Raw genomic sequence first — 26,144 nt, forward strand, 5'->3', positions numbered from 1 at the left:
TTTTAATATTTTCACATTATTTCCTTACAAATAAATCTTTAGATTAGATAAATAAAATGAATGGTATTCCTGCATAAAATAGTGAAAATATCTAATTGCGAGTATTTGTAATTTTAACTGCAGTGTAAAGTATATTCTTTTGCATCACAGAATATTTATGTATTAAATTAGAGCAGGCCTGTGTATATAATAACTGGGGTTCACAGTTGTATTCAACTTCTAGAAATCTATGGAAGAGTGTGGGAATAACCAGATGTGAAAATATAGCAGATATTTATTAAACAGGAAATATCATTTCATCCATTAAAATATGTTATTTCTGCAGCTGACACATATGTAGTGTGTGCATTTCGCAGATCAGCTGCTACACACACATATACACTATATGCGTTTCTTAGCAGGACAGTCACATATATAGTGTGTGTATTTCTCAGCTGGCACATATATGTAGTGTGTGCATTTATTAGCACAACTGCCTGATAGGTGTGTAGATTTCTCAGATTAGCTGCATATATATTTTTATATAATATATATATTTATATATATATATATATATAGTGCATGTGTCTGTGTGTGTGTGTGCATTTCCTAGCACAGCAGCCACATCCATGTGCATTGTGCATTTGTGTATTTGGGGATGGAGCACACAGTACCTGCTCTGCTGCTGTGGGGAAACAATGAAGATTACCTACAATACAAATGAGGGAGAGTAGGTTCCATCAAGCTGCTGGGATTACTGCCTATCTTCATACACACATTCTCCTGTACACACATGCACACACAGTGTGTGGCAATCTGGGACTCCTGTGACGTCACACTGATCTTCGCAGATCTCCTGGAAAGAAGTGAAAATCTGACTGTCTCCCAGATCTGCTGAGTGCAGCAACACAACAACCAGACTGCGAATAATCGCTGGGGATCTAGTGCTAGGACTGTCACATAGCCGATCACTGCAGGTAAGTCCTCACTCTGTTCCTGGAGGTATGAACCCCATATATTAATATCTGATCACTAGAATCCCCTTCACCCAACAAGGAAAGCTTTTTTAAAAAATCATATTTTCCTTTTCTGTTTCCTTCTCTCTGCTCTCAGTCTGCAATCTTTTACTAGCAATGACTGTGTTTGTCTTAGCTGTAACCGTTTGATTGCTTAATAATTTGTTACAATGTCATTGTAAGAAATCAATGTTTCTATGTTAGCTTTTCCAGTAATGAAATATTAAATACATTTGTGTGATCACAGTATAGGACCATGGTGTAGTAAGGGGGATTAGCAGAACAGCTGCAGAAGTAGTGGAAATATATTTTATACTATTGATATTTAATTATAATTTAATCATGCTACTGAATAAAAGTAAATCATTAATTCTAAAAAATATTAAAATATTCATAATTTACTATTTAGCATATGTACTTGGAACTGAATCCAAGTTATATATAAATATATATATATATATATATATATATATATACATCTGTCAGGACTTCCTGTGCTGTTCCCCTTTCTTCCTCCTGATTAGCCCCCAATTTGCTGAGGCCCTGCTTCCACTATTCTGTAAACTGCACAGTTGACAGCTACAATTGTCTGTGTTATCCTTAAGCACTTAAAAAATGTGTTATTATTTGGATAGTCATCCGGATTAAATGTGGCTTGGGTGACCTCATAACGCAGATGCCCATTTTAATAGGTCCATGCAGCCTCAAGGCTGCATGTCTAGTGTCAGATCTGCTTCTACTGATTGGGAAGGGGGGAGACATCTCAGTATGGTGTTGGTGTACTTTAGGTATAGGCAATATTCTTCATTTATTATTAAATGTTTCCTGGTGGAAGTCCAGGGGAGAGCCCCATATTAGTCCCTATATTTTATTTTGGAAGGGGGTATTTGTTGTGTGTGTGACCTGTATCATCAAGAAATTAAATAAAGTGTATTGTATTTGTTCTGGGCAGCAAGTCTTTGAAAAGCAGCCCGAACTGTGCACACAGCCTCTTCATTTGCAGCCTTTGACTTTTTTTTCCCCCAGCCTTGAATTTGAGACCTTGACATCTTTATACCTTGTATAAATTCTTTGGTGCCCCTGCACTTCGTCAAAGCTGACAAATATGCTAGAAAATATAATTCCAAAGGGGGTTAGCCCACTTCACAAACTTTAAGGATTTAAGCAAAAACAGTTTGCTCTTGGGCTAGATCTCCCAATTAGGCAGCGACTATTTATGTGTGTTTTTGCACAATATCAAAACTTTGAGCAAAACTCAATTCCTTGCAAAGCCTGATAGATCTGACAAGACACACATTTTAAAATGACTAATAAATGTAATACTTGGTGCACGTGAAAGATTTGGCTTTTCTAACTGGCAGTTGCGATCCGCTTGCAGCTTATGTTAGGTTTGATAAAGTGCATTGCCGCGGCAGTAAAATATGGAAAAAGAAGACGATCACGTGACGCTCAGGCAGTTAACAACAAATGTGCCACATTTTTACTTATAAAATAATCATATAAATAAGGGGTGTTGAATGGGGATTCCAAAGAGGCAGTAATTATGTCTGTAAAAACACAAGTGCAGAAGGACTGTGGGCTGATTAGAGGCATTTTTTTTCATGCCTAAATTAAATAGATCAGTATCTCCTAGAAGGTAAACCACAAACTGGTAAAGGTATAATTGCTAGCGGTCCTTCAGTAGGTGTTATTTTTCTACCCTTAATAATAATGAATATGACTGAAACAAGAAGCTAAGGATCTCTCAAAATAATGGTCAGTGTATTTAAAAATAATTGGGTTACCTTGAAGAATTAAAAAGCAACCACCAACTTTCCTAAAACACTAAAAATATAGAACTTAGTCACACTCCCTGAATAAAAGTTTGTAAAACATTTATTCCAGGGCTACTGGACAATTAGCCGCAGATTAAAGGCTCATTTGTAACCCCGATTCTGCTGCCGAATTATAGCTTTACAAGTGCCACTATTTTTTCCTCTTATTTTATTGATTTAATGAAACAGAAAACCTTCCTATAAACGGGTTACTTAATACAGAATGTAAATAATATAAGTATTAGTTCTTACACATTGCAACCCAAATCAGAACACAAGATATTTCACCTGGCAAAAAAATCACTCGCAAAAATGTGATTCATTCGCTTGGAAGTTCAGTTTTTAAGAAAAAAGAAATATATATATATATATAGTTCACATTTTTACATTGGTATCTAATAAATAACCCTTACTTGTATTTACAGATTCTGCTATGGAACTAAGTCTGACAAAGAATGCTTCCTCCTTTGTTGATTTGGGTGAGTAATACACTTTTTTAATTAAAAAAAAAACTTCAAAAAGTTTAAAATGCTAAGAGCAAAAAGTGTTATGAAAAAGTAGTATTATTATATTAGTGTTCTGATTTCAAATATAACCTTAGAATTACTACTAAAAAACCTGGAAACCTTTGTCGCAGCCAGATTTCTACATGGTGTACCAGAATTCTGCAAACTCTGAATTGGGTAAATAGTCTAATCAAATAATTTGTTTTTTTAGTAAGAAAACGTTACAAAAAGTTAGGAAAAGGGATGAATGAAACAATCTAGCTCTACATACCTAATCATATACACCATTCATACTCACATTCACATTTAGGTGAAACTTGCCTCCTTTCCTAGTTGCTGACATTTATGTGGCTAATGATATTGCTTTTCTGGACATGTAAGTATGACACTCTACATTGCTGACTAAATAGAGGAGTTGTTGCTTGAAGGAACACAAATATTTGTCACCTTATTTATTTCAATCTATAATAAAGGGGGTTACACACATACCCTGCTTGTAATTCCATCCATTTGTTGCAGCATTCGTTTAAGGATCAGGAAATGCCCAGTTTGCTGTTACTGAAAAGTCCTTCTGGAGAGTTGAGATTTTTTATGCTAGTGGAGGAGTCACATCATTACTCTAACCTTAAGCCTACTGTTGCTATACATCTAAATAATGGATTTATTCTATGGATTTCCTGACACTGTTTAGATCACAGTTGCCATTAAACTTGACCCTTAGTAGACTTTATTTAGAATTTTTACCCCTCCTTTTTAGATTAATGTGTGGATACAGTTCAACAAATATTTATTTAAATAGCTAATGAGGGTCTGAGTAGGGGCTGACCTTTCAGGATGGCTCACTTTCCAGTTGGGTTTCAGTGGGTTTTATATGACTTGTCTACTAAGTGGGTTTACATAGCAGTTTGTCAGCAATGGGCCTGATTTACTAAAGTCAAGCTCACTAACGACTAGGGTGAGCCATGCTCTTGTTCTAATGCCGTCAAAGTGATGGTGGTACAACCCTATGCACACAAATGAACATTCAAATGACCCTAACCAATTGTGCATATCTGATGTATGTGTTTACTACTGATACATAATGGAATTTATTGTAAAGAATTTCCTGCAAAAAGAATTTATTTGCTTAAATTAGACATATTAAGATATAAATAATATATAGCTATAAATTATATATATATATATATATATATATATATATATATATATATATATTTCCTATATTTAACAATAAATATACAATTTACACATGAAAAAAACACTATATACAAACAGTGCAAATGTGAATTTTATTATTGTTATCTCTCAAGATTCACACATTTTCCACACTAGATCTAAAACAAAAATGCATTAATTATGGAGGACAACCGAGTGAATTTTAGGTGAACGCCTAAATTTATACAACCCCAAATATATTTTACTTATATTTTACTTACTTGACCACCATCAAGATAAATATTATCTATCAATAACTATACAAGTTAATACTTGTCACAATAATATTCAGCACTTTTGTTATTTTAAAACAATGAACCTGTTACTGCTGAAACACACATGGCATTGTGGTATTTTTTGGTCCCATCTCCAGTCACATGAAAGACTTAGCATGAAAAAATGTCCAGATAAAATATAAAAATTTTAATATACATTGTAAAAAAAAAGTTCTGAATGCTATAATTACAAGTATTATGTGTTCATGAAGCGAAACCTTTTACCTTTTGCTTTAAGTAAAGTAGGGTAGGTTAAGACCCCCTATTTCTCATTGGGAAAAGTTCCTTTTACATCCCGTCCCAGACACACAAGAAAGTAGGAGGAGACCCCTATAGCAAGTGGATAACCTATTTTAGACAGTTGTCGCCAAAGCAGATTTACCCTTTGTAGGAATTCCCTTTCTGTTTCATTTGACAGTTGAAAAATGTTGCATTTGCTTTCACTTTCTTTCATCAGGACCAATAGTTACAAAGTTAGGCTTAAAAATAAAAGATTTATGTCCATTGAGATCAACCACATGTGAAATAAATAGTGGGGGTGAAGTTTCCAGTGGTGATCCAATAATAACCTAGGTAAGTGAAACGCCAATGTCTAATATGCCAATACAAATTTACTGTTCTATTAAAAAAATCTAGTGTTTCAGAGACAGATATAAGCCCTTTATCCAAGCAGTGGTACAGCCCACTACCTAAGATTGTAACAGGACCACTGGTGGCCAAGCACCTATGCATCTAGTAGAAGATCTACTAAAAGAAATGTTATATCTTCCACATTCAATCAAAAACTAAAATAAAACATTTGGGTTCTGCATACATTTTAACACATATAGTTCCCAGACTACAAAAAGTTTACCACTACAGGTCTTTTAAAGTCAGAATGCAAGTCTTATGTGTTGCAAGCACACATGCATTGCAGACAAGGTTAGGTGCATGCTCAGTGGATGAGACTGTGTGTGGGATCACAGTAAGTGCCCTGTTCAGTATATTATTTTCTTTGCTTTTACAGTATAGCTAGATAAATCAAATTATGGAATACATCATAAATACACCTAAAAATAGTTCAGTTTCAAAACTTTCAGATATGTACAATCACAAATATATTAGATTTAAGTATTAAAAAATATAAAAAAAGAAACACATGTGTTTCTATCATTCTTAAATATATAAATAGAGTAATTATAAAAAATTCAAATAACCTGGTATTAGGTAAAGGAATGTAGCAGTTTGGTAGAGCAATGGCTGTGTGTTCTTGGTTATGCATTTGCATAGTAACTGTACATTTTGCAGTTGACTATGCATTTGCATTACCTGTTGTATAGGAACAAATTGGGAATCCCCAGAGATTGGTGCTCCAGCAAGCATGTTTACAAGCTTTTCAACCAGGCCACTCTAATTTCACATGTCCAGGTATCGACCAAGAGCGGATTTTGCTAGCACCCCATCCAACATCCTTAGGTCGAACTATACACATTTGAGCAAGCCTAAAGTAAACATTTTATCAAAAGATCAATGAACAATGTTAAGTTAAAAGTACCTAAATAGAACCATCTAAAGGAATCATAAGGTGCCTTGGCCTACTTTTATTACATTTGTCCCATCCCTCCTACTGAATTCATTGTCTGCATAGGCTTAGTCAAAACCCTCACTAATGATGTTTGGGCCTGGTGACTGGTTACACCAAGCAGTGCCGGAGACTGGTTAGCTATGCCAACTTTGCCATGCTTAGAACCACTGATTTTGGGGTGGCTTTATCAGTGTTCTGCGGGATACAAGTAGACCAATGTATGTTATACTATGGCACTTTTATGGTGTCTTTTAAGTGTCACTTATTGCAAAATAATCACAAATAAGTCATTTTGTATTCTGGATAGAAGTTTACTATAACATTTTAAGACCTAAAGTTTTTCTGCCAGGCCATCACATAAACATAAATATTTAGACAATCTGAACAGCCATGTTTATGTAAGATTCTGAATAATAATTCCACCAGTCGGGTTTTACTTGAAAATTTAACCGACCACCTTTTAATGCCCACAGCCATCTAAACCTTTCACAAACCTTTAATATGCAGCACTAAATACAACAGATAAAGCTAAAAGAATATAAATGAATACATGCTTACCTTGTGTTGTTTCTCCACTGAAAATTCGGAATCTTCTAAAACAACACATCAGTCAAAGGTATTTAGTCTATACCAACTTCTCACACAGCCCACACACGCACACAAATACACACACATAGCTTTCAGTATAATAAAACACATACATATATTTTCATTCCCCAAATCACAAAAAGTAGACATAATTTTCATGTATTTATAGCATAAATTAGGGAGCTGTATGTGCACATATTGTTGATCATTTTGAGGATGTTATTAGGTTTCCCTATTTATGGGAGTTAAAACACTGTGCCTAATTCTGGTAGGTGGTCTGTGCACAACTGACTCATCTAAACTAGTTTTCTAGTTTGAACTCATCCAAAACACTGAAGGCTTAAACTGGAATGTCGCTTAATGCATAGACTAACCTAAGGGTATGGAAACACTTGCTCCAAACTTGCTTTCAAGGGAGGGAGTGAGGGAGGTGTTATGTATATATAATATAGTATAGGTTAATGTGGCATTGTAAAATATCCTAGCCTAATCAACTGTTTTACTTAATTTTATTGGTATTATTTCTTAACACACATTATGCATATTCTACATTATCAGTTACATGTATGGGGAAAAAAGTGAAATGTTCACAATATATTGTTGATAAACACATATTTTTTTAAAGCCAGCCTATGATTAAAACCAGGATTGTAAAACAGGCTTTTGTGTGCAAGAAAATAATCACTGGACTTGTAAAATTAGACAAGCAAGTTTAGGCAAAAAGATAGCATACATGTGTGCACACAATGGCTTAATAACTAAACAGAAGTTTGTATGTGTGTGTCACTAATCTTACAATACTCTTCCATGCTCTGTGCAAGTCTGCAGGCTGCTGATTTTAAAGTGTTTCCCCATCCTTTCCTGCAATTAGCTGCCCTTAGAACAACAGCTGTCCTGTATCTGCAAGCCTCAGCTCATATGAAAGGATTTCACAAACCAGAGGAACTTCCATTTAGCATGGCCCCAAACTGCTTTTAAAGGCGATTGATAACAACTCCATATTTACTAGAGCCCTTATGAAGCAGTTTTACTGGGCCAAAAAAAACTTCAAGTTTTAAGGAAAATACAGCAGTTAATAAAGATACAGGGTGTCTATTATAAATTATTCAGCTGTGGGGTACTTTTCAATCAGCACATGCCTTGCCAGCTTGTCAATGGTGTGTGGGGCAGCCAACCCAGCTAGAAGAATTTGCCTGTGTATGGATTTTTGTGTGTGTGTTGGTTGTGCATGTGTGTGTGTGTGTCTGTCTGTGTATGTTTCACAACAGCAATAAAATTTACAGATAAATGCATGATATTTTACATAACACACTTTAATGCATAAGTAAAATATATAGTAGAAAGAAAACACTGGGGGAAAGAAAATGTTAGACATTCCCAATATTTATATAAGTATATATTTCACTATATTTTTGTGAATGTTATATTAAAAAGTTGATATAAAAGTTATATTAAAAATGTGATATGTAAAACTTGATATTTGTTTGCTTTATGCTTTTTACAACTAGTATATAAAAATAGGTGTTTTTGTTTACTCACTAAAAGTACAATTCAACAATTTTACATATCACCCTACCATAAGCGCATTCTGAGATTATTAATAATTATATTAGAAAGGCTATTCACTAACTCTACCTCTTGACATTTTAGGCAGCATTGCATGTATTTATTCTTTATTCATTACAACATACATCAAATAACTTTTGGTAATTAGAGACTGGTCTTGTCATTAATTTGTTATTTAATGGGCTTGGTAGGTCATGGAAATGTCATTACTGCATAACTACATATCTTGCATGTATCTGGCAACAATGCAGGGCTTTCTGTGTCTGATGACATCATTATCTTGGTACATTTAGGTAATAGAGGGGAGGATTTAGAACAATAGTAGCAGTCCCTTAGATATTGAGAAAAATGGAGATAGATTGAGAGAGAGATGAAACATAGGCATAGAAACATTGATACATAGATCTACACCAAGAGATAGATTATTCTGAAAAGGGATTCTGTTGATTGTATTTTTCAGTAAAAGTTTGATAAAACACAGGGGCTAATTTACTAAAGGAATTTACTCAATGTCCACCTAAGTGAAAATTCTCCTGCACAGCATTTAAAGTTAGGAGAACTTGCCTTCATCCAGTTTAGTAAGTGAACATGAGCTACTCCATTAGTAAATCAATCTCTGTGTAAGCCACTTTAATAACTAGTATGTGCTTCATGTGTTAATTGGCAAATGTGATCCACAACGAATTGAGCAATGCAGAGAACTTATCATGGTATTACTGGATGGTCCAGTCAGCAATGATGGATTATGGTAACATATCTGTTTTTATTGCTCTATATATGTTCTCTGTATATTTTTATTTAGCAGATATTGGTAATATATATAAAACTATTTGCTGTGTACTCTTTGTATTGTATCTCATTGCTGCCGCACGTGTATTACAAAGCTTGTGTAGCCATTCAGAATGTTCAGTGTACAGATACTTTCTATTATTGTTTGGAAAGAATAGTATAATCAATGCCATAACTAAACACAAGACAATCCTTTCCACAGCCAGCATAGAAATGAAAAGGAAGCGCAGAGAGGATTTCAAATTGTAAACAACAATGTACACATACAACAATAAAGATTAGCGGCGATATATTGTGCACACATAATGAAAACCAGGGACACCCGTTATTGGTAACACTTGCAGTATGGATTCTATTGGTTATAATTGGGGTTTTTACATGATAAAAACAATTTATGGAGAATTAACACATTTACAAATAAGAATAATAAAACAAAATGTCATCCAAAAGTCTAAAAAATTTGTTGCCTCATTTAGGCTACAATAATATCTATTTAGATTAAGAGAATAAAATATACTGATTAAAAACATAAGATTCTTTTCTAATGGGTAACTACAAAATTAGCATACAAAGATGTTACATTATTAAAAATTCAGGGTTAACAAGCTGTCTAGTTCGGCAATAGATTTAGTGTCTGGCATTGGCCCCACATAGGCCGTATTTACCCCATTCTGTCCCCAATGCATCCGGGTTTAGGGGACTGCCTGGACTCTTTTATTTATATATATAAGTATATTTATTTATATATATATATTTATTATAATTATTATTATTTATGTGTGTATGTATGTATATATAAAAAGAGTCCAAGCGTATATATATATATATATATATATATATATATATATATATATAAAATGTATTATCATTTTTATATTTAATTTTTATTTTCATGATCCACTCATTTGCCGGCCGTATATTGTAGCTTTTTTCTCTGGTGTTTTGCTATTACAAAAAAATACAAACTAACAGCTCAGAAAATGTAACATTTTGCACATGTATTACAATTGCTTTCTTATACTTTGTTGCAATTGTACGATTATACTTTGTGTAGATAAATCCAATGTATCCAGAGTAGAATGTTATAGATGGTACAAAACAAATAAAATGACAAGGGTCTGCTTTTCTAAAGGGCTTTTTATCAGTTTTGTAAGCATGTGTTTATATTAAATAGTAATTTAAGTTAAGCAGTAGTCGAATTAGTTTTATTTTACCCAGTATGTTAATTTTCCCTTATCTAGATTAAATCATTAAAGCATAATAGTGCCTAAAACTGGAATAAAACGTCCTGCTTCTAATAAAGTGAGTGCTACTTTCTCTATACAGTCTTATGTATTGATTTATAATTTACGAGGATACTTATAGCATTACCTCTTATACAATGCATCGCTTTTAGTGATCACGTTTTATACATAATTAATCTTAATGCACAATTTATAGAAAAGTTGTGAAATTACTTTTTACGTGATTTAAATAAAAGTCAGGACAAAGTGGAAAGGAGCGCTAGGAACTCTCTATCTCCCCCTAGCGATCAAGTCATTTATTGTACCCAATGTCTCTGAAAAATAGTGACATTAACCAGTTCTGTGCTGGAACCCCTCATTGGATCTGATTGTAAACTTAGCTTATGCATTTTTAATACGTGTACCTGATTTTCTCTTCTGATTTTCACATCATTTTCCAAATAATTGAACATTACCACTCCACCTTATCCGCTTCTATTCACACCTTTGTTGTTACTGCAATGTTATCAGATACAATCGACATACATTGTGGGTTTATCCCAAATCCATACACTCTATCTGATTTCTTTTTTCTCCCTGTGGCATTAAGAGGATTTGCCTAATTGATTTGAGACTATATCCACGTTTCACAAATTTCATATAGCCGCAGGGAGTCGCCTTCTTAGCAGACCATTTACTGAGATTACTTGGGAACTAATCCGGCCAGTGTATGTGGGACATTCAATAATCTGCCCCCAGCCATGTTGGTTAAGCAGCTCCCTCCAGCACTGCACTGGTTAACCCATATTGTGTTCCTCTCCTATGATCAGGATTGTAAGACTATGGATGCTCATTAGAAGCTGCTCTTGGGGGCCACAATGTTAGTTTTATTTTTTTTTTGTCTCAAGGTCTCATCAGAATGAACACTAGACATCGTCTGGGCAAACACTTGTAATCTTATCGCCTTTCTTATCCAACCTGCTCACAGGCTGAACAACCCCAGTGCTCTCTACCTGTTTACCTTGCTAGTCAATAGACTTAACCTGCTGAGTTCTGTCTTGCTCCTAATATAGACTGAGCCTTCTTGTGTGCTTTCTGACCCAGCACTATGTAGGTGGAAACTCAGCGACCTTGTTCAAGCCATCTGTAAAAAAAAACTTTACCATTGTAGTTTATTCTTGTATTGGAGCATAAGGCTCCTATTTTCATTTTTTACATGCCATAGGAATAAAACATAAAATGAAACAGGGAAAATGCTAATTCAACCAGCCAGAGTTCACTACATTACCCCCTACATACACACGTTCAAGTATTCTTCAATAAACAAAAATACATTAAACAAGCTGTAAGCCTTTGTTCTGGGTTTTATAGCTACATCCTACTTAATTCGTTTTATTTTGCTGATCTGAATTGCATTACTTGTACATCAGAGATAGAAATAATTATTGACATATTTCTGTTTAGTATTCTATAATCTGGGATTTATTTCTTTTTTAATATATATTTTTGAACTACACATGCAGTTATGTGCATTTGTTTATCAGAAGTGAACTTTTATTATTTAATATTAATCTACAAGCAGTAGACCACTGCTTATTCCATGATATTTGCAGGCCTAGAATTTTGTGAGTCACCAATGATTCCAAGCCACACATCCCTGCTTGCTTTGTGACATAAACCTGCTGGGTCTCGTATTTCCACATTAGCTGCAGAGACTTACAGATCCATTTTATACAAATAGACGTATTGTGACAGAGATGATGGTGGGATCCATAATTGTAATGAGATGGCCATATCCATCAATGAGAATCCATATGTCATTTCCTCTATATTATAGTTAGGTGAAATGACATCTAAGCTTAAGAAAATAAAATTGGGGCCAATACATTATAGTAAAAGTTGTAACCTTTTCATTAGAACTAGAAACAAGAATTCAGTGGTGTGGGATCTAGGAAGGAGATGTTAAAATATGAGTTTGACTTTGGAAGACAATTTTTTATTTCCCACTTTTACTCCTAAATTTAGAGCAGATACATAAAGCAGATCTGCCCCAATTATCTTACCAGGACATAAATAGGGTGATAAATACCATAAGCTAGGCGGGTTCCACATTGCAAAGATTTACAAAGCCGGCCACTTATCCCATCCTAACCCAGGACAGGTCAGCTATGTTATTGACCCAGGAGTCCTTTTTAACACATCAACAATTGACAAGCTCCTTGAGGATAAAGGTCAGGGTGATCTGTGTTTACTGCCTGTATAAATAACAGATTTTCTGTGAAAACACAATGCTGGGCAAAATTCAAATACTAATAATACATCAGTAAGGTCTAGGCAGGTATGAATATCTAAAATTAACAACAATACATCTCTTGAGAAAAATAAAACAATGCAAAATTGATATATAAATGCAAACATCACATATCTGAGATCTTACCTTTGGAGTTTAAAAAGATATATATATATATATATATATATATATATATACTGTCATTTTATTGGTGATCGGTATCTGACGATTGCATGGCATACTAATTGTTTCACTTTTATTCTTAAAAAAAATTCTTTAAAAAATCAAAAACTTCTAGATACAGATATTTCACATGACCTAACCTATAGTTCACATGTTCTAAAACAAATCAACAGTGAAATCATGATTGTTCTCATATTTCCTTTTAAATGATTCTGTTCCCTACCAGCTTCATTTTACAACGTGTTTAATTTGCAATCCAGAAATACAGCTTTTGTACAATGTGCAGTATCAAGCAAAAGGCAAATGTGTCCATTTTTTTTTCTCAAAAGCTATTTTCTGTAGAGTGTAGGACTCCCCTGTAAACAAAAGCGACTGAGCCTATTCACATCTGCCATGAATTCTTGAATGGTATGAAGGTATATATTTGCTTAAGAGTTCTGTGTGAGTCTATCAATATTTGTAGTGAGACAGAAGTATTCAGATGGCCTTGGAGGGAGGTATACAAAAAGAAATAAATCACCCTTAGTTGGAAAGTTCAAGGCACATTATAACAATAAAAAGGAACTCACAAAAAAATACAATAATGTTCTTTGCCTTATAGTTATTGAAATATGTTTTCTTTTAATTCTTAAAAAAGGTAAAGGTAGAAGATTATGGGAATTGTAAGATGGGTCTCTTTAAGAAATAGATTGCCAGTAAACCTGGGATGCCTTAGAGAGCAATTCCAAGGTTCTATGGGGAGTTAGCAGGCTGCTCTTTTGCTAGACTGTAGGCTGGGTTGAGTGCTGCACATAGTAATTTATTAGCAAAGACAGGGAGGTATTAACCTCAGCTGGGCGGGGCTCCAGTCTACTGCAGGCATTTCAACTAGGGCAGGTCTCTTTAATCTCTTTAGCTAAAAACTATCAAGCTAGCAACTTGCACTACCTAGCTGTCTAATGTATTTCTGCTTTGGAAACTGCTTAACTTGTCCTGAGAGGAAGGAGAATTGAAGGCGATCCTTTAAAGACTTTTTTATTGTATGGTCCACCACCCTTTGCAAGGAAAGAAAACTGGATTTGACTTGGGTTGAGTAGGATATTGTGGAATATTCGTTTCATGAGCAGTATTGTCATGGATTCTTTTAAAGGGGGGATGAATCTGGAGAGATTGCCTGAAAGTTTAAGACCCCAGCCTTCTCACGACATGACTTCCACCTACCATTTGCAAAGATCATCAGAAACTAGAGATCCAATTGAGAATTCAGCCAGTGAATCATCCGATACTGAACTTCCAGGTAATAAGACTGAGCCATTGTATGACTGTGAAAGACTATTGTGTATGCTGTTTTTATTAGGAAATGCATGGAAAAAAAAAGTTAGATTATTGAGATCTATTTCTTATATTAATATAATAATTATTACATACCCTAGATTGTCATATTTTAATGGAAATTATTCATTTTCCGTAGTAAATCGTTTAACATACGAGCAGATCTTTTACATTTCAGACACATAATCAAAAGTAAAAAGTAAAGAAAAGTAAAACAAAACCACCTAAACATTGTATCGTTTCAGAGCTAACAAAAATAATACACGTGCATTATCCTAATACTATTAGTGGGGTTTAGATTTTTTTAGTGTGAAAATAGTGATCTGAATTCCGAAAATAACATTGTTGTTTTTTTTTATTTTTTAGTTTTTTTTAGTTTTTTCTTGTGTATCTGTTTATAGCTCTGTGAAGAGTCTGGAACTCCCAAAGTAGTTTGCTTCTTTAGACTGCTTAATCTCATGGATGGCATGTTTATAGGTTTTTATAGCAAAAGAAAATAAATATTTTGTATTCTCAGTGCAAGAGCACATTTGGAAGGAAATATAAAAACATCTGCTGTCCTGGATTATCTGAGGACAGGCCTAGTTACTTTCTAGGCAGGAGTAAAGATCATTTTCCTGACTCTGCAAATAGCTGATATATAGCATAGTATATATATATATATATATATATATATATATATATATACATATATATATATAGCAAAAAAATATATATTGTATATATGTGTGTGTTTATTGTACCTTTATGTGTTTAATTTAATGTATTATTCGGATAGTGCATGTCATCAGAACAACGGTTATAAATAAAGCAGAACATTTATACAATTATTAGGAATACATTTACAAAATCCTAAGTTGCTATCAAGTTTACATAACACAAGTCGAAGGTTAAAGGACACTTTTTTTTTTACTCCACCAACACGTAAAGATTAGACAGGTCAGCTTAGGTAACCTCAACAGAAATATCAAGAAACTCCCACAGGGGTTTTTCTCTCTGTGGCCTATTGAAAGCAGCTACTGAAAGGGGTCTGTAATATAAGTAGCATCAATATTTGTTCCTCCAGGTTCACATTTATGAAACTAGTTTCAGGAGGAGAACACTGTTAAGTGGGGACAATACTTTCTTTTTAATAATTTTTTTTTATTATTATCCTTGGGTTACATTTTGAATTCCAGAAAATAGTTAAATAAAATGTTTTAAATCCAAGCTTTTTATATTAGCTTGTCGTTATTATTATTTGTATTGGTATCATTTTTTTTATAATATTACTGCTTCTCTACCAATTATGTAGGTTCTATTTTTTTACGTATAGATTTATAGTTAAAGTTTTTTATTAACTTTTTTTTCTATATTAGCAATTTGAAAGAAGGTAATGAATAAAGATTTGGCGAGGTTAAAATAACCTTAAATAAAGGAACCATGGTTTGGCTGAGAGGATGTTTTTGGGGATAGCCTATGAAATATAACTACTGGCAAATGTCTAGGAACAAATACTGAGTGCAGTTTTTTAATGGCTATGTAATTGGAACGTATTTGTATTGTTTTCATTATGAAAGCTAGTGCAAAAGTTGACCGGGTACGTACAATAACTTATCAACTTCCATCTATCAAATTAAACAGGGAAACTGATTAGCTTCTTATATTTTCATGTGCAATTCAAATAGCTGCTAGGGGCCTTTTTAAATTATTCTGATCCAATGGATTTTTTTACTGCTAAGTACTGGGTCATCCTGCAGACTTAATAGTTACCTGGTGACTTGGTGAATGAATGATGACACTGATGTGTATCTGTGCTCTCTTCACAGAGAAGGATAGAGGTGGAGAACCAAAAAATGAGGATGGCAATGTAGAGGACCCATCCAAGAAGAAGAAGCAAAGGAGACAAAGGACTCACTTTACCAGCCAACAGCTGCAGGAGCTGGAGGCCACTTTTCAGAGGAACCGCTACCCAGATATGAGCATGAGAGAGGAGATAGCAGTGTGGACCAACCTGACAGAGGCCAGAGTGAGGGTAAGGCCATCTCCATCTCTACTGTACAAACAATGACAAGTTCAGTGTGTGGACCTACTATGGAAAATCCATAACTTGGAAATCTGATCCATTTCCTTTACAAACTGCACACAGCTCACTTTCAAAGCTTAGGTCAATTTGTATTAGTGCTCCATTTCTGATCGCAGGCTTGGCCAAGTCATATGATAGTTTCACCAGCAATCAAATTAATCATCGCTTGCATGGGGCAAGGATTAAAAACTCGGGTAATTAAAAAGGTGCCATCTAATATTACTCCCACCACTCAGTGACATTCAGGGTTCAAGTGCATCCAGTTTATGTGCTGAAATAAAAAACAAGCTCAAGAGTATATTTATCTGTGTGCTTAAAAATGTATATATATATATATATATATATATATATATATATATATATATACCATATACACGGATAAATAGATTAGAAGGATACATTGCATTAAAAAGAATATCCCAATACCATTAAAAATAGAAAAGTAACTCTTTTTAAAAATGTAACAGTTATAGTTTCTACTTTCTATACATAGTTACAAACGACAAAGATGACATTTTCAAACATTTAAGTTACATTGATATATTTATTCAAGATGGAAACGGATCACATTTTTATATATATAACTAAAGTGTTCCTATTCAATGAAAGACACAATTAGAGTCGGCTTTCCATTACACAATGCAGATTTCCATCCCTTGGTAATACTGTGGATGTCATATTTTCCCTATGTATACAGCTTTGTGTGTGTAATAAGATTTGGATGATTCTCATTCCCTACACCCTTATTTTTTTTACTTTCTAAGTTTAAGTCGTTTAATTTTGCACAGAGACACATTAAAATAGTAGTGCCCCAAAACAAAGACCAGATGGAAAGTAAAACCCAAGACTGAACCTCAAGGCAAACTGAGATTGAAAGGTTCATTTCATATGGCCCCTAATAAAAGATTGAAGAAACGGAAATGATTTGCATGTAAAAAAATATTCGTTAAAAGTAGCTGCAAAGGGTCTATAAGTTTTCATTTTGATTCGTCTTGAAAAACTTTTAAAGAAGCCTTAAAAACAATCCTAAGTAAAATGTCACCCCTCTCCCCACAAAAACTACAACTTGCAAACTATTTTAGGCTCAATTTAGAGTTGGAAGATAGACTTGTGTATTATGGTGGCAGCAAACTGTGTAATGTTGTACACTGCATTGAAAGAGGGCTCTGTTAGCCAAAAGACTTCCCACCCCCCTTTCTGAGTGCTTTTTATACAGCAGCATTTTCATAGGGCACTAGGCAAAGTGGAAACTTCAATATGAAGAGATTTGTAAAGGAGCCTATATAGTCTTTGCTTTGGAAGCCTACTTATACCAGCCGATAAAGAGATTTTACCTTAAAAACAAGAAAGATTTGCACTTGGAACTTGTTTCAAAACTGAAAGTCATTATTAGTTTTTTTTTATAATCAGTAAAGTTGATAAAAATGTAAAGGGAAGGTTGCTTGTACACTTTTAAAAGTAAATGTTAGTAAATAATCTGAACGTGTTCATTTTAAATATCCAATCCTATAAAAGAAAATACAAAATAGATACAGGCAAGACGATGACTGGCTTAATAAGTGAACACAGTCACTTGGCAAAGTTTGTTTGTACTCCTGTACCAACTATACTAGGAAATTATTATTAGGGCTGGCAAATAGTTTAAAATCTGCAAAATAAATAAACTGCTTCCCTTTTCTAATCAACCTTTAGAATAATTAGTTTTCCTTGCTGCAGTTAATTACTACTTTTGTTTTTTTTTTATTCTCTTTATAAATCGGCTGCTTTGTACGCAGAAATAATAGATGAGAAGAATTAACTTTTTAATATCATCATTAATAATATTGTTTTTATAATACCCATTACTACACACATCTTTATCTTCTCATTAGATAACTAGCAGTTTCAGTAAACTCACATGTAATAAAGATTGATAAGATATCTCAAAGTAAAAAATAAACCTGATTAAGTAAGAAAACGATTGATCTTTGCATACTATTGCTAATTATGTTTTAGGATCATGTCATAAGACCCTGATCGCTTGATTGTGGCTGTAATATTTGATGCTGTATATATTAATAGGATAAATATAATACTGAAAAGTTCCCCAGTTTTTACTCTCTGATATAGAAAAGGTAGACATCCTTATTTCAGGTATCTGGATATATAGATGGATCATGTGTATGCAAAGAACCCCGCTATCATGTAAATTCTTCCTGGCTGTAGAATGAAGCTGCTTTGAATGTAGCTGTGACATTGAATAAAACCTCGCCCTGCTGTTATATACAAACATACAAAAATCATTACATTTTCAAAAATGGTATTATGTACAATTTAAAATATTGGAACAGTGACATGAAGATATTTGCGCCTACCTAGTGTATATTGTAAGGTGCTGCACGTTTGTCTTAAATTTTATAACGCATTTACAATTATATTGCAATCAAGAAAGTCATGTCATGTCCATCATGTCTGCAAAATTACCAATATGAACTAGTGTAAAGCTTCCCTCTCATAAGCTAAGTTGCTATGATCACCTTGCAGCCAGATATAAAAAGAACACTTAAACACCAAGAAACACCTAAATAAAATCAGCAATGCCGAATCATGATTAATGCACAATAATAGTCTGGCACAATAGATGCAGAGTAGGCACATGTATTTATATTCGCTTTTTTTGTCAAGGTAATAAATGAAAACCTGTGATTCGCTTGAATCATGTCACCCTTATAAGTCAGATTTGCCGATGTACCCTTATTGCTATATAAATGCCATTTTTATCAAAAGCTGGTATACAATTTGTCTTTGTATCCCCTGGAATACTTGCATATTTTTAACTCTAGTTTTAGCACCAACATTTTCCAAAGTTGTCCCCAAGTAAATACCAATCTATATTGCTGCTTCACTTTCTGACTTTTGTGCTATATATGTATAGTCGGCTGGGGGAATTCCTAATTACATAATATACCCTACTGAAGGTGCACCCAAGAGATGATTAATAAATAATCAACTATGAGAATGAAATATTAAACGATAGATGTGATCAGCAGCTGTAATGTACTGATATTAGAATGTGGTATCTTCTAGGTATATGGTTACAAGCAAAAACTTAAATTGTGCATTAAAGGTAATAATTTGTGTTTGAAAATAATCAATTGCATGCACACATTTTAGAAGAAATGCTGAACTGATATGCAATGTCATTCTAAAAAAATGAAAAACAAAACACACATGCATATATATATATATATATATATATATATATATCAGCAATATCATTCTAATCTTGCATAATAATGTAACATTCATACAGTAATAAAAGCGATAGGTTTTATCATCTAATTGAAAACAAATCTTTAAATTGTGCTATTCTAGTCCTGTGAGAAAGAAATCAAATTATCTACACACCTACACACACCAATTGGTAAAAATTACAGACACAGAAAAAATCTTATTTCCTTTATTCTAAAGTAATTTCACATAATAAATGCAAAACTGTTTTTCTAATTATGATTCCTGTAAGGGTTAGCCTGCTTTCATTTAGGCTAGAACCAGCGATCAATGTGCCTGTCTGGTGTACTTCTACAGCAAATACCATTTTAATTAGGAGAGCTTTCTGTCAAGTCGTTATTTGTACCGTGTGTGTTGTGTGTATCTGTAAAAGGAACTGAATGGCAGGGAGTTATATTAAACAAAACCCAAGGCTCTTTGTGGGCCAGGGCTATGTGTGTTCACAAAGCAGTCAACTCTGCAACTGGTCAGAGCAGTAAATCCTAATTAGTTATACATGCATAGACCGAATATCCAAAGGGCAATGTAAAGATTTTCCTTAAACATTACTAATCCAATACCCTTTTTATGATCTGTAACAAGGGAATTTTATGATGCTGTGTAAGTAGTCGGAAGTGCTGGTCCACTAGTGCACCAATAGTTTTTATCATTAAAGAGAGACCATTGATGAAACATCAACCATTGCCAAGTAATATGCTTGGTACATTTAAAGAAAGGGATTTAAATGCAGGAAAAAGCCATCTCCTTGAACAGGACTGGAAGTCTGTTATAGAGGTGAGGGCATGCAGTATATATAGCAAATACAGCTGCTGGATTATAATAATGAGACACCAGCCCAACATGCACAAGTTTAGTAATATGAGGTGCAGTAAATGGCAGGTAATAGATAAATAACTCGCATATCCAGATGGCAAAGAGCTGAAACAGACAAATTACCTTCTGCAGATGTAGGGAGACTCAACATTTCATATTTCATGTACTTTGCAAGCTGAGACTTGTAGTTCCACTGCATTTTCCTTATGAATAGAGAAAGTAATATTAGTCAGCTTTTTTCTTTGTTTCTGAAAATTCTATTTATTAAGCAATTTTTAAACAGTACAGCAAGAAAAAAAACACACACAAAGCAACATAAAAAATAAAAGAACCCCTCCAACTGTGGAACATGATGCATGCAGATCAAGACACACATGAATACAATAACAGAACAACACATGTCTACAAGGAGTAGCATGGTAAGAGTAATGGTTCAGTAATATTCGTCCCCACATTTTATTCAGCACTTCCAAAAATAAAGAAAGAACCTTTCTAGGAAAAAAGAGACAGGAATGCAGTAAAAAGTTTCAACATTTTACAATGATATTGAAAGGAAGGTTGCTTATAAAACTTTGGTGAACTTCAGGAAGATACAGCATGGTGTTAGGGCCATCAATAGAATAGAAGACATGGTGGTCAGTTACTAGTTAGTGGTCAGTTACTAGTTAGTGGTCAATTACTAGTTATTTCTGACTCGCAGGCTAGGACTCCCAATACTGCTGAAACTAACTGCCGGTAACTTTAATGCATGACCTTAGGGACAATAAGTTAAATCTGAACCCAGAACAAATTACACATTTTAGTTAACCTGTTGTCTTGAATCTGCAGTCCCACAAGGGTTGAATAGAGACAGTATAGAATGATAAATTGGTTAGGCACAGCATTATTTGGCAGTCTGTAATCGTGCAAAATAGAAGTGAAACTCCCACTACTACTATCCAACACAAATTAATTTAATTTAACAATTTTATTTTTTTAAGAACACTTAGAAGAATAAAAGCTTCTAAACATTACATTAACGCACACTGCTTCTTTTTTTTTTCATTTTCCTAAACCTAAATGTCACCCGATTCATTGATTTCGTGGCTTTTATAACATATTAATATAATTGTTATTATTACTACACAGTATTTATATAGCGCCGACAAATTATGCAGCGCTGTACAAAGTCCATAGTCATGTCACTAGGTATCCCTCATAGAGCTCACAATCTAATGTCCCTTCCATAGTCATGTCTTTTTTACAGTCCAAGGTCAATTTTTGGGGGAAAGCAAATTTACCTAACTGCATGTTTTGGAATGTGGGATAAAACCCGGAGGAAACATAGAAAGTGATAGACATTAAAAAATGGTGACTAATATAATTGGTGGAAAAGAATATAACCGTTTCAATCGATTTAGAATAGAAAATATTTTTTAAGTGACAATATTCATTTTGCAACGTGAGCTCACTTAGCTTTGTAAATAGTGTGAAGCTATGTTCATTTTAAATACCTCATTATTTTGGATGAGTAATATAAATACGACCCTTAACTTTCTCGTTTATGGCCTTTATTCTTTTAGTAATTCAATCCCTTCAAGCAGGTATCAATAGCAGCCATTAAATGGTCTTTGTTAATGTCACCTGGAAATAAACCAGAATTATGCTTTGTGTCTATGGATAAATGCGCATTTCCTTGCTTTTTCTTTTCTCTAAACTTAATAAATTGGCACCATACTTTTATTTTCCTGACATTTGACTAATGTATCCATCTTAACATACACTCATACTTGAAGGCAAAATCGTGATTAGGACAGTTTAGTAAATACCTAAATGAAACACCATTTGCAGTCACAGTGGTCTTATTACTTTTTGGTATGGGATTTGTTCCAGCCTGATGAAATATTGCGTTATAGCCAGTTACAGTGTATGTAGAGTAATTATACTAATGAGACTACTTTAGTATCCTCAATACACACACTATGTATTAATTATCCTTGTTTCATGATTATGTCCTCCAAGGGGATATTTAATTCTCTGCAGCGCTTATGTGCCAATACTTATTTAGGAAGAAGCTTTTTCTTCCAGGAATGTGTTATGCATGTTGGTTTATAAACTCTAATCTGGTTTGATGAAGACCTATATAAACCACAGGCACCGTTCTAGATATGACTCAGCTGTATTATCAATGAGTAGCAGCTGTTATGAGGATAGAACTAAGTGCTTCCAATTTAATGCAGAGGTAGTTGTTTTATTTGGTCATTTGACCCTCAAAGACCGGATTCATGTGTTCTGATTGAGGTCAGAGGAGTATAGAAGTTTTAAAAAGTTTTGATAGTTGAGGGTGGCCCTTTTGTCATTGGGACTGACAGTGTGCTGTTTATTCCATCTGCAGGTCTGGTTTAAAAACCGCAGAGCCAAGTGGAGGAAGAGGGAACGCAACCAGCAAATGGACCTGTGCAAAAATGGCTATGTTCCTCAATTCAGTGGTCTCATGCAACCCTATGATGACATGTATGCTGGCTATCCATACAACAACTGGGCTACTAAAAGTCTGACCCCAGCACCCTTATCCACCAAAAGCTTTACTTTTTTCAACTCTATGAGTCCACTGTCTTCTCAGTCTATGTTCTCTGGTCCAAGCTCAATCTCTTCCATGAGCATGCCATCTGGTATGGGGCACTCAGCTGTTCCTGGTATGCCAAACTCAAGTCTAAATAATATTAATAATCTTAATAATATCAGCGGTTCTTCGCTCAACTCAGCTATGTCTTCAACAGCTTGTCCATATGGACCTCCTGGCTCTCCATATACAGTTTATAGAGACACTTGTAATTCCAGTTTGGCCAGCCTTAGACTTAAATCCAAGCAACATTCAACTTTTGGATACAGCAGCTTACAAAGCCCAGGATCTAGTTTGAATGCATGTCAGTATAACAGTTGATGGACTGAGCCTCAGATCATTGTGCCCTGTGGACTTTGCTTTTTTGAGAATGGACCAGGAAAAAAAAATTTGCAAGAGACATCAGACCTAAAACACATGGATGAGTTGCAATCTTCTCTCTGGATTATGCGGGTTGTATGTACTTGAACTTGCACAGGAGTTTCCATTGTCCACTTTATAGAGAGATTTAGTGGAGGTGATGTGTTCAGATATAAATTCTTGGTGGTAATAATCAGATACAAGGGGGGCTGTTTTGTGGTATACACTGAGATTGGTGATCATTTTTTCGCTGCAAAACAGGAGTTTGCAGAGGGTGGATCTGGGGGAGAAAGGAAAATATTAGGTATTAAAAAATAAGGGTTAACCACTTAAAAAGGTTATATGTAAATATAGGTGTGCAGTTACTTTATGTCCGATTGTGCGCCACAGTTGAATAAACTGGTATCTAATGCATGGATCTCAATGTCTGTCCAGTAAAACAAATGATGTGATGGTTTCCAAGTGCAAGTTACCACCTCTACAATGAAATCGCAATCCCCTCACTAACCGGAGAACAAGGATTAAAAAACTCTATCTGCACCTATTCATACCCCAAATGATCCTCCAATTTGTATTTATGCTATGCTTCGATCTAATGTGATCTCCTTATTTATCTGCAGTTTTTGTTCCTTTAAGCTCCCCATGTATCTTAAATATGCTATGTAAAATAAAATAATGGAAGCAATAACATAAGAATCCTACCGGTGCATAGAAAGAGGGAGGTCATAGATGACAGATTCCACAGTTTTCCCAATGGCTGAAACATAAGTAACTATGGCATGAAGACTTTCTGGAAAATGTTGGAAAAGGCATAATTTAGAGGCTTCAATTACCTAGGAGAAATGAATTTACTGATTTATGAAGACAGAAGCAAGTGTGGATCAGGTTTGAAGCTTTCACATAAAACCAGTTATCTTTGTTCTAGATTCCATAAATCAGCCTCGATGTTTGCCTTAAAATTATGATTCTAGGGAATTGTCTACTTTGGTTTACTGATGGCCAAGAAATCTGGACTCCGCTAAAGTTCAGATTTTGTTAGCTCCCCATAATTTTGGTGTTTAATAGGAACACCACTCTTCTAGGTTTATTTACTAAAGAAGGAGAAAATCTCTGTTTGGATGAATAAATAAGGTGAATATGTTCACTGCCAATTAAGTGCACGTTTTCTTTTTAGCATACCTCGCAAATGATTGGTGAACACACATTAACTTATTTACAAATTATTAGGAATCTGCATGCACATTCACTTAAGAATAACTCTAAGGCAGCTAAAGTGAAAATAACTTAAATATGAGTTCAGTATAACTTTTTTTTTCACTTTTCCCCCATCAGTAAATCAACCTTTTGAAGTGGATCAATTTAAATTGACTACAAATACATCTAATGACTTGTCCCCTTAGAAGGCATACTCTTGGTAAATCACCTCCATTATTATTCCTCTAGATTAAAAAGATTTGAAATACAGAATACGAGATTCTTCCACCCATACAACATTCTCACCTTCTTCCCCCTCCCGTCTTCTCAGTGTATTGTACATCTGTGGTAACGGTCATGTGGATGTGTGGATGTGTAGTAATTATGATGTTGTGAATAAGAATGCAGTGTCTTTTTTATAACTTATGTTTTTTTTGTGAATACTTTCTTTTTGTTATTTTTTTCCTCCAAAAATTAAGAGCATGGGAATAAAACAGATTTAAGCAAAAGCTTTTTGTGTTTTTTGCTGGCTAACTTTCTGTTATTTATTATGATGTAATATTAAAATTTCTTTTAAAAATAAGAATAAATGTATCAACATTGATATTCCTTGTTTTTTTTTTAATTTTCATTTCGTTTGTTTTTTGCAAGTTGCGCTATCCTCCAAAATGTGATAGTTAAGCGCTACCGGCTTTCTGACTTTTTCCTTAGCTTCCAATAGTTTGGTAAGCCTGTTACTAAATTGTGTAAACTTTGTACTAATTGCATTCATTTAATTTTAATGACATGATATTCTAGAAAAGTAATCGGGATGTTCTCATTATTCATTGATTTTAGATGACTGGGGTATCTATTGGCTAACAAATGCATTGACTGGGTCACATAAATATCTGTAAAATCAATACTAAAGCCTGTGATTTATTGATATGGCAGCTCCTTATAATAAAAGGGAGTAAATATCTTCTGTGACACAAGATAACCTTTCATACAAACCTTCTGCTAATAGATGACGCTAAAGTTATTTATTAAAGGATTAATCCGGCTCACACCTACCAGTGTACTTATTAATTACAACACAGCCTATCTATGCAGAAAACTCCTATATATCAAATACGAGGAGAAGTGTCAGGATTTAAACAAGACAAATCAAATACATATATATATATATATATTTTTTTTAAATGAATATATTTATTAATATCATATATTATATATTTATTTAAATATGTATATATATATAACTTTATTTAAATATATATTTATTTATACATCCCGAACCCCGAAATATGCAAAGAGGGGTTGGAAGCAACAAATGTAACAATATATATTTTTTTTAATTACAAATGAACAACTAATAATCCCTACCAATCACCCTTGATTAGCTGCTTATATCACCTCTTCTGTGACCACAGCAAACTTTGATAAAAGTTTAACTTAAAACTCGAGTTTGACATAATTTGGAGGGAGAAAATAGGAAGCCACGGAAAGATGGGAGTCAGTGCGGCCGTTAGGAATTAGGAA

The 26,144-nt window shown here is 34.0% G+C and overlaps 1 protein-coding gene across 2 annotated transcripts; it reads left to right on the forward strand.

Annotated features, from left to right (window-relative positions):
- Positions 1–678: 678 nt before the first annotated feature.
- On the forward strand, positions 679–25,223 carry PITX1 (paired like homeodomain 1). Of its 2 annotated transcripts, XM_072400733.1 has the most exons (5): positions 679–956; positions 3,235–3,288; positions 14,138–14,284; positions 16,128–16,333; positions 22,842–25,223. In XM_072400733.1, the coding sequence occupies exons 2-5, from the start codon at positions 3,243–3,245 to the stop codon at positions 23,388–23,390; spliced, it is 948 nt and encodes a 315-aa protein (XP_072256834.1). In that variant the 5' UTR covers positions 679–956; positions 3,235–3,242; the 3' UTR covers positions 23,391–25,223. The 2 variants fall into 2 exon arrangements, with proteins under 2 accessions (XP_072256834.1, XP_072256835.1); XM_072400734.1 differs by lacking the exon at positions 14,138–14,284.
- The last annotated feature ends 921 nt before the right edge of the window (positions 25,224–26,144 follow it).

Source organism: Pyxicephalus adspersus, chromosome 2, assembly GCF_032062135.1.
Source record: "Pyxicephalus adspersus chromosome 2, UCB_Pads_2.0, whole genome shotgun sequence".
NCBI lineage: Eukaryota > Metazoa > Chordata > Amphibia > Anura > Pyxicephalidae > Pyxicephalus > Pyxicephalus adspersus.

Bases quoted from the DNA above. Each gene is read 5' to 3' on its own strand.
- PITX1 (XM_072400733.1), top strand. From the start codon at position 3,243: ATGGAACTAAGTCTGACAAAGAATGCTTCCTCCTTTGTTGATTTGG. The intron at 3,289-14,137 runs GTGAGTAATACA...ATTCTTTTAAAG, and splicing joins TTCCTCCTTTGTTGATTTGG to GGGGGATGAATCTGGAGAGA. The intron at 16,334-22,841 runs GTAAGGCCATCT...TTCCATCTGCAG, and splicing joins TGACAGAGGCCAGAGTGAGG to GTCTGGTTTAAAAACCGCAG.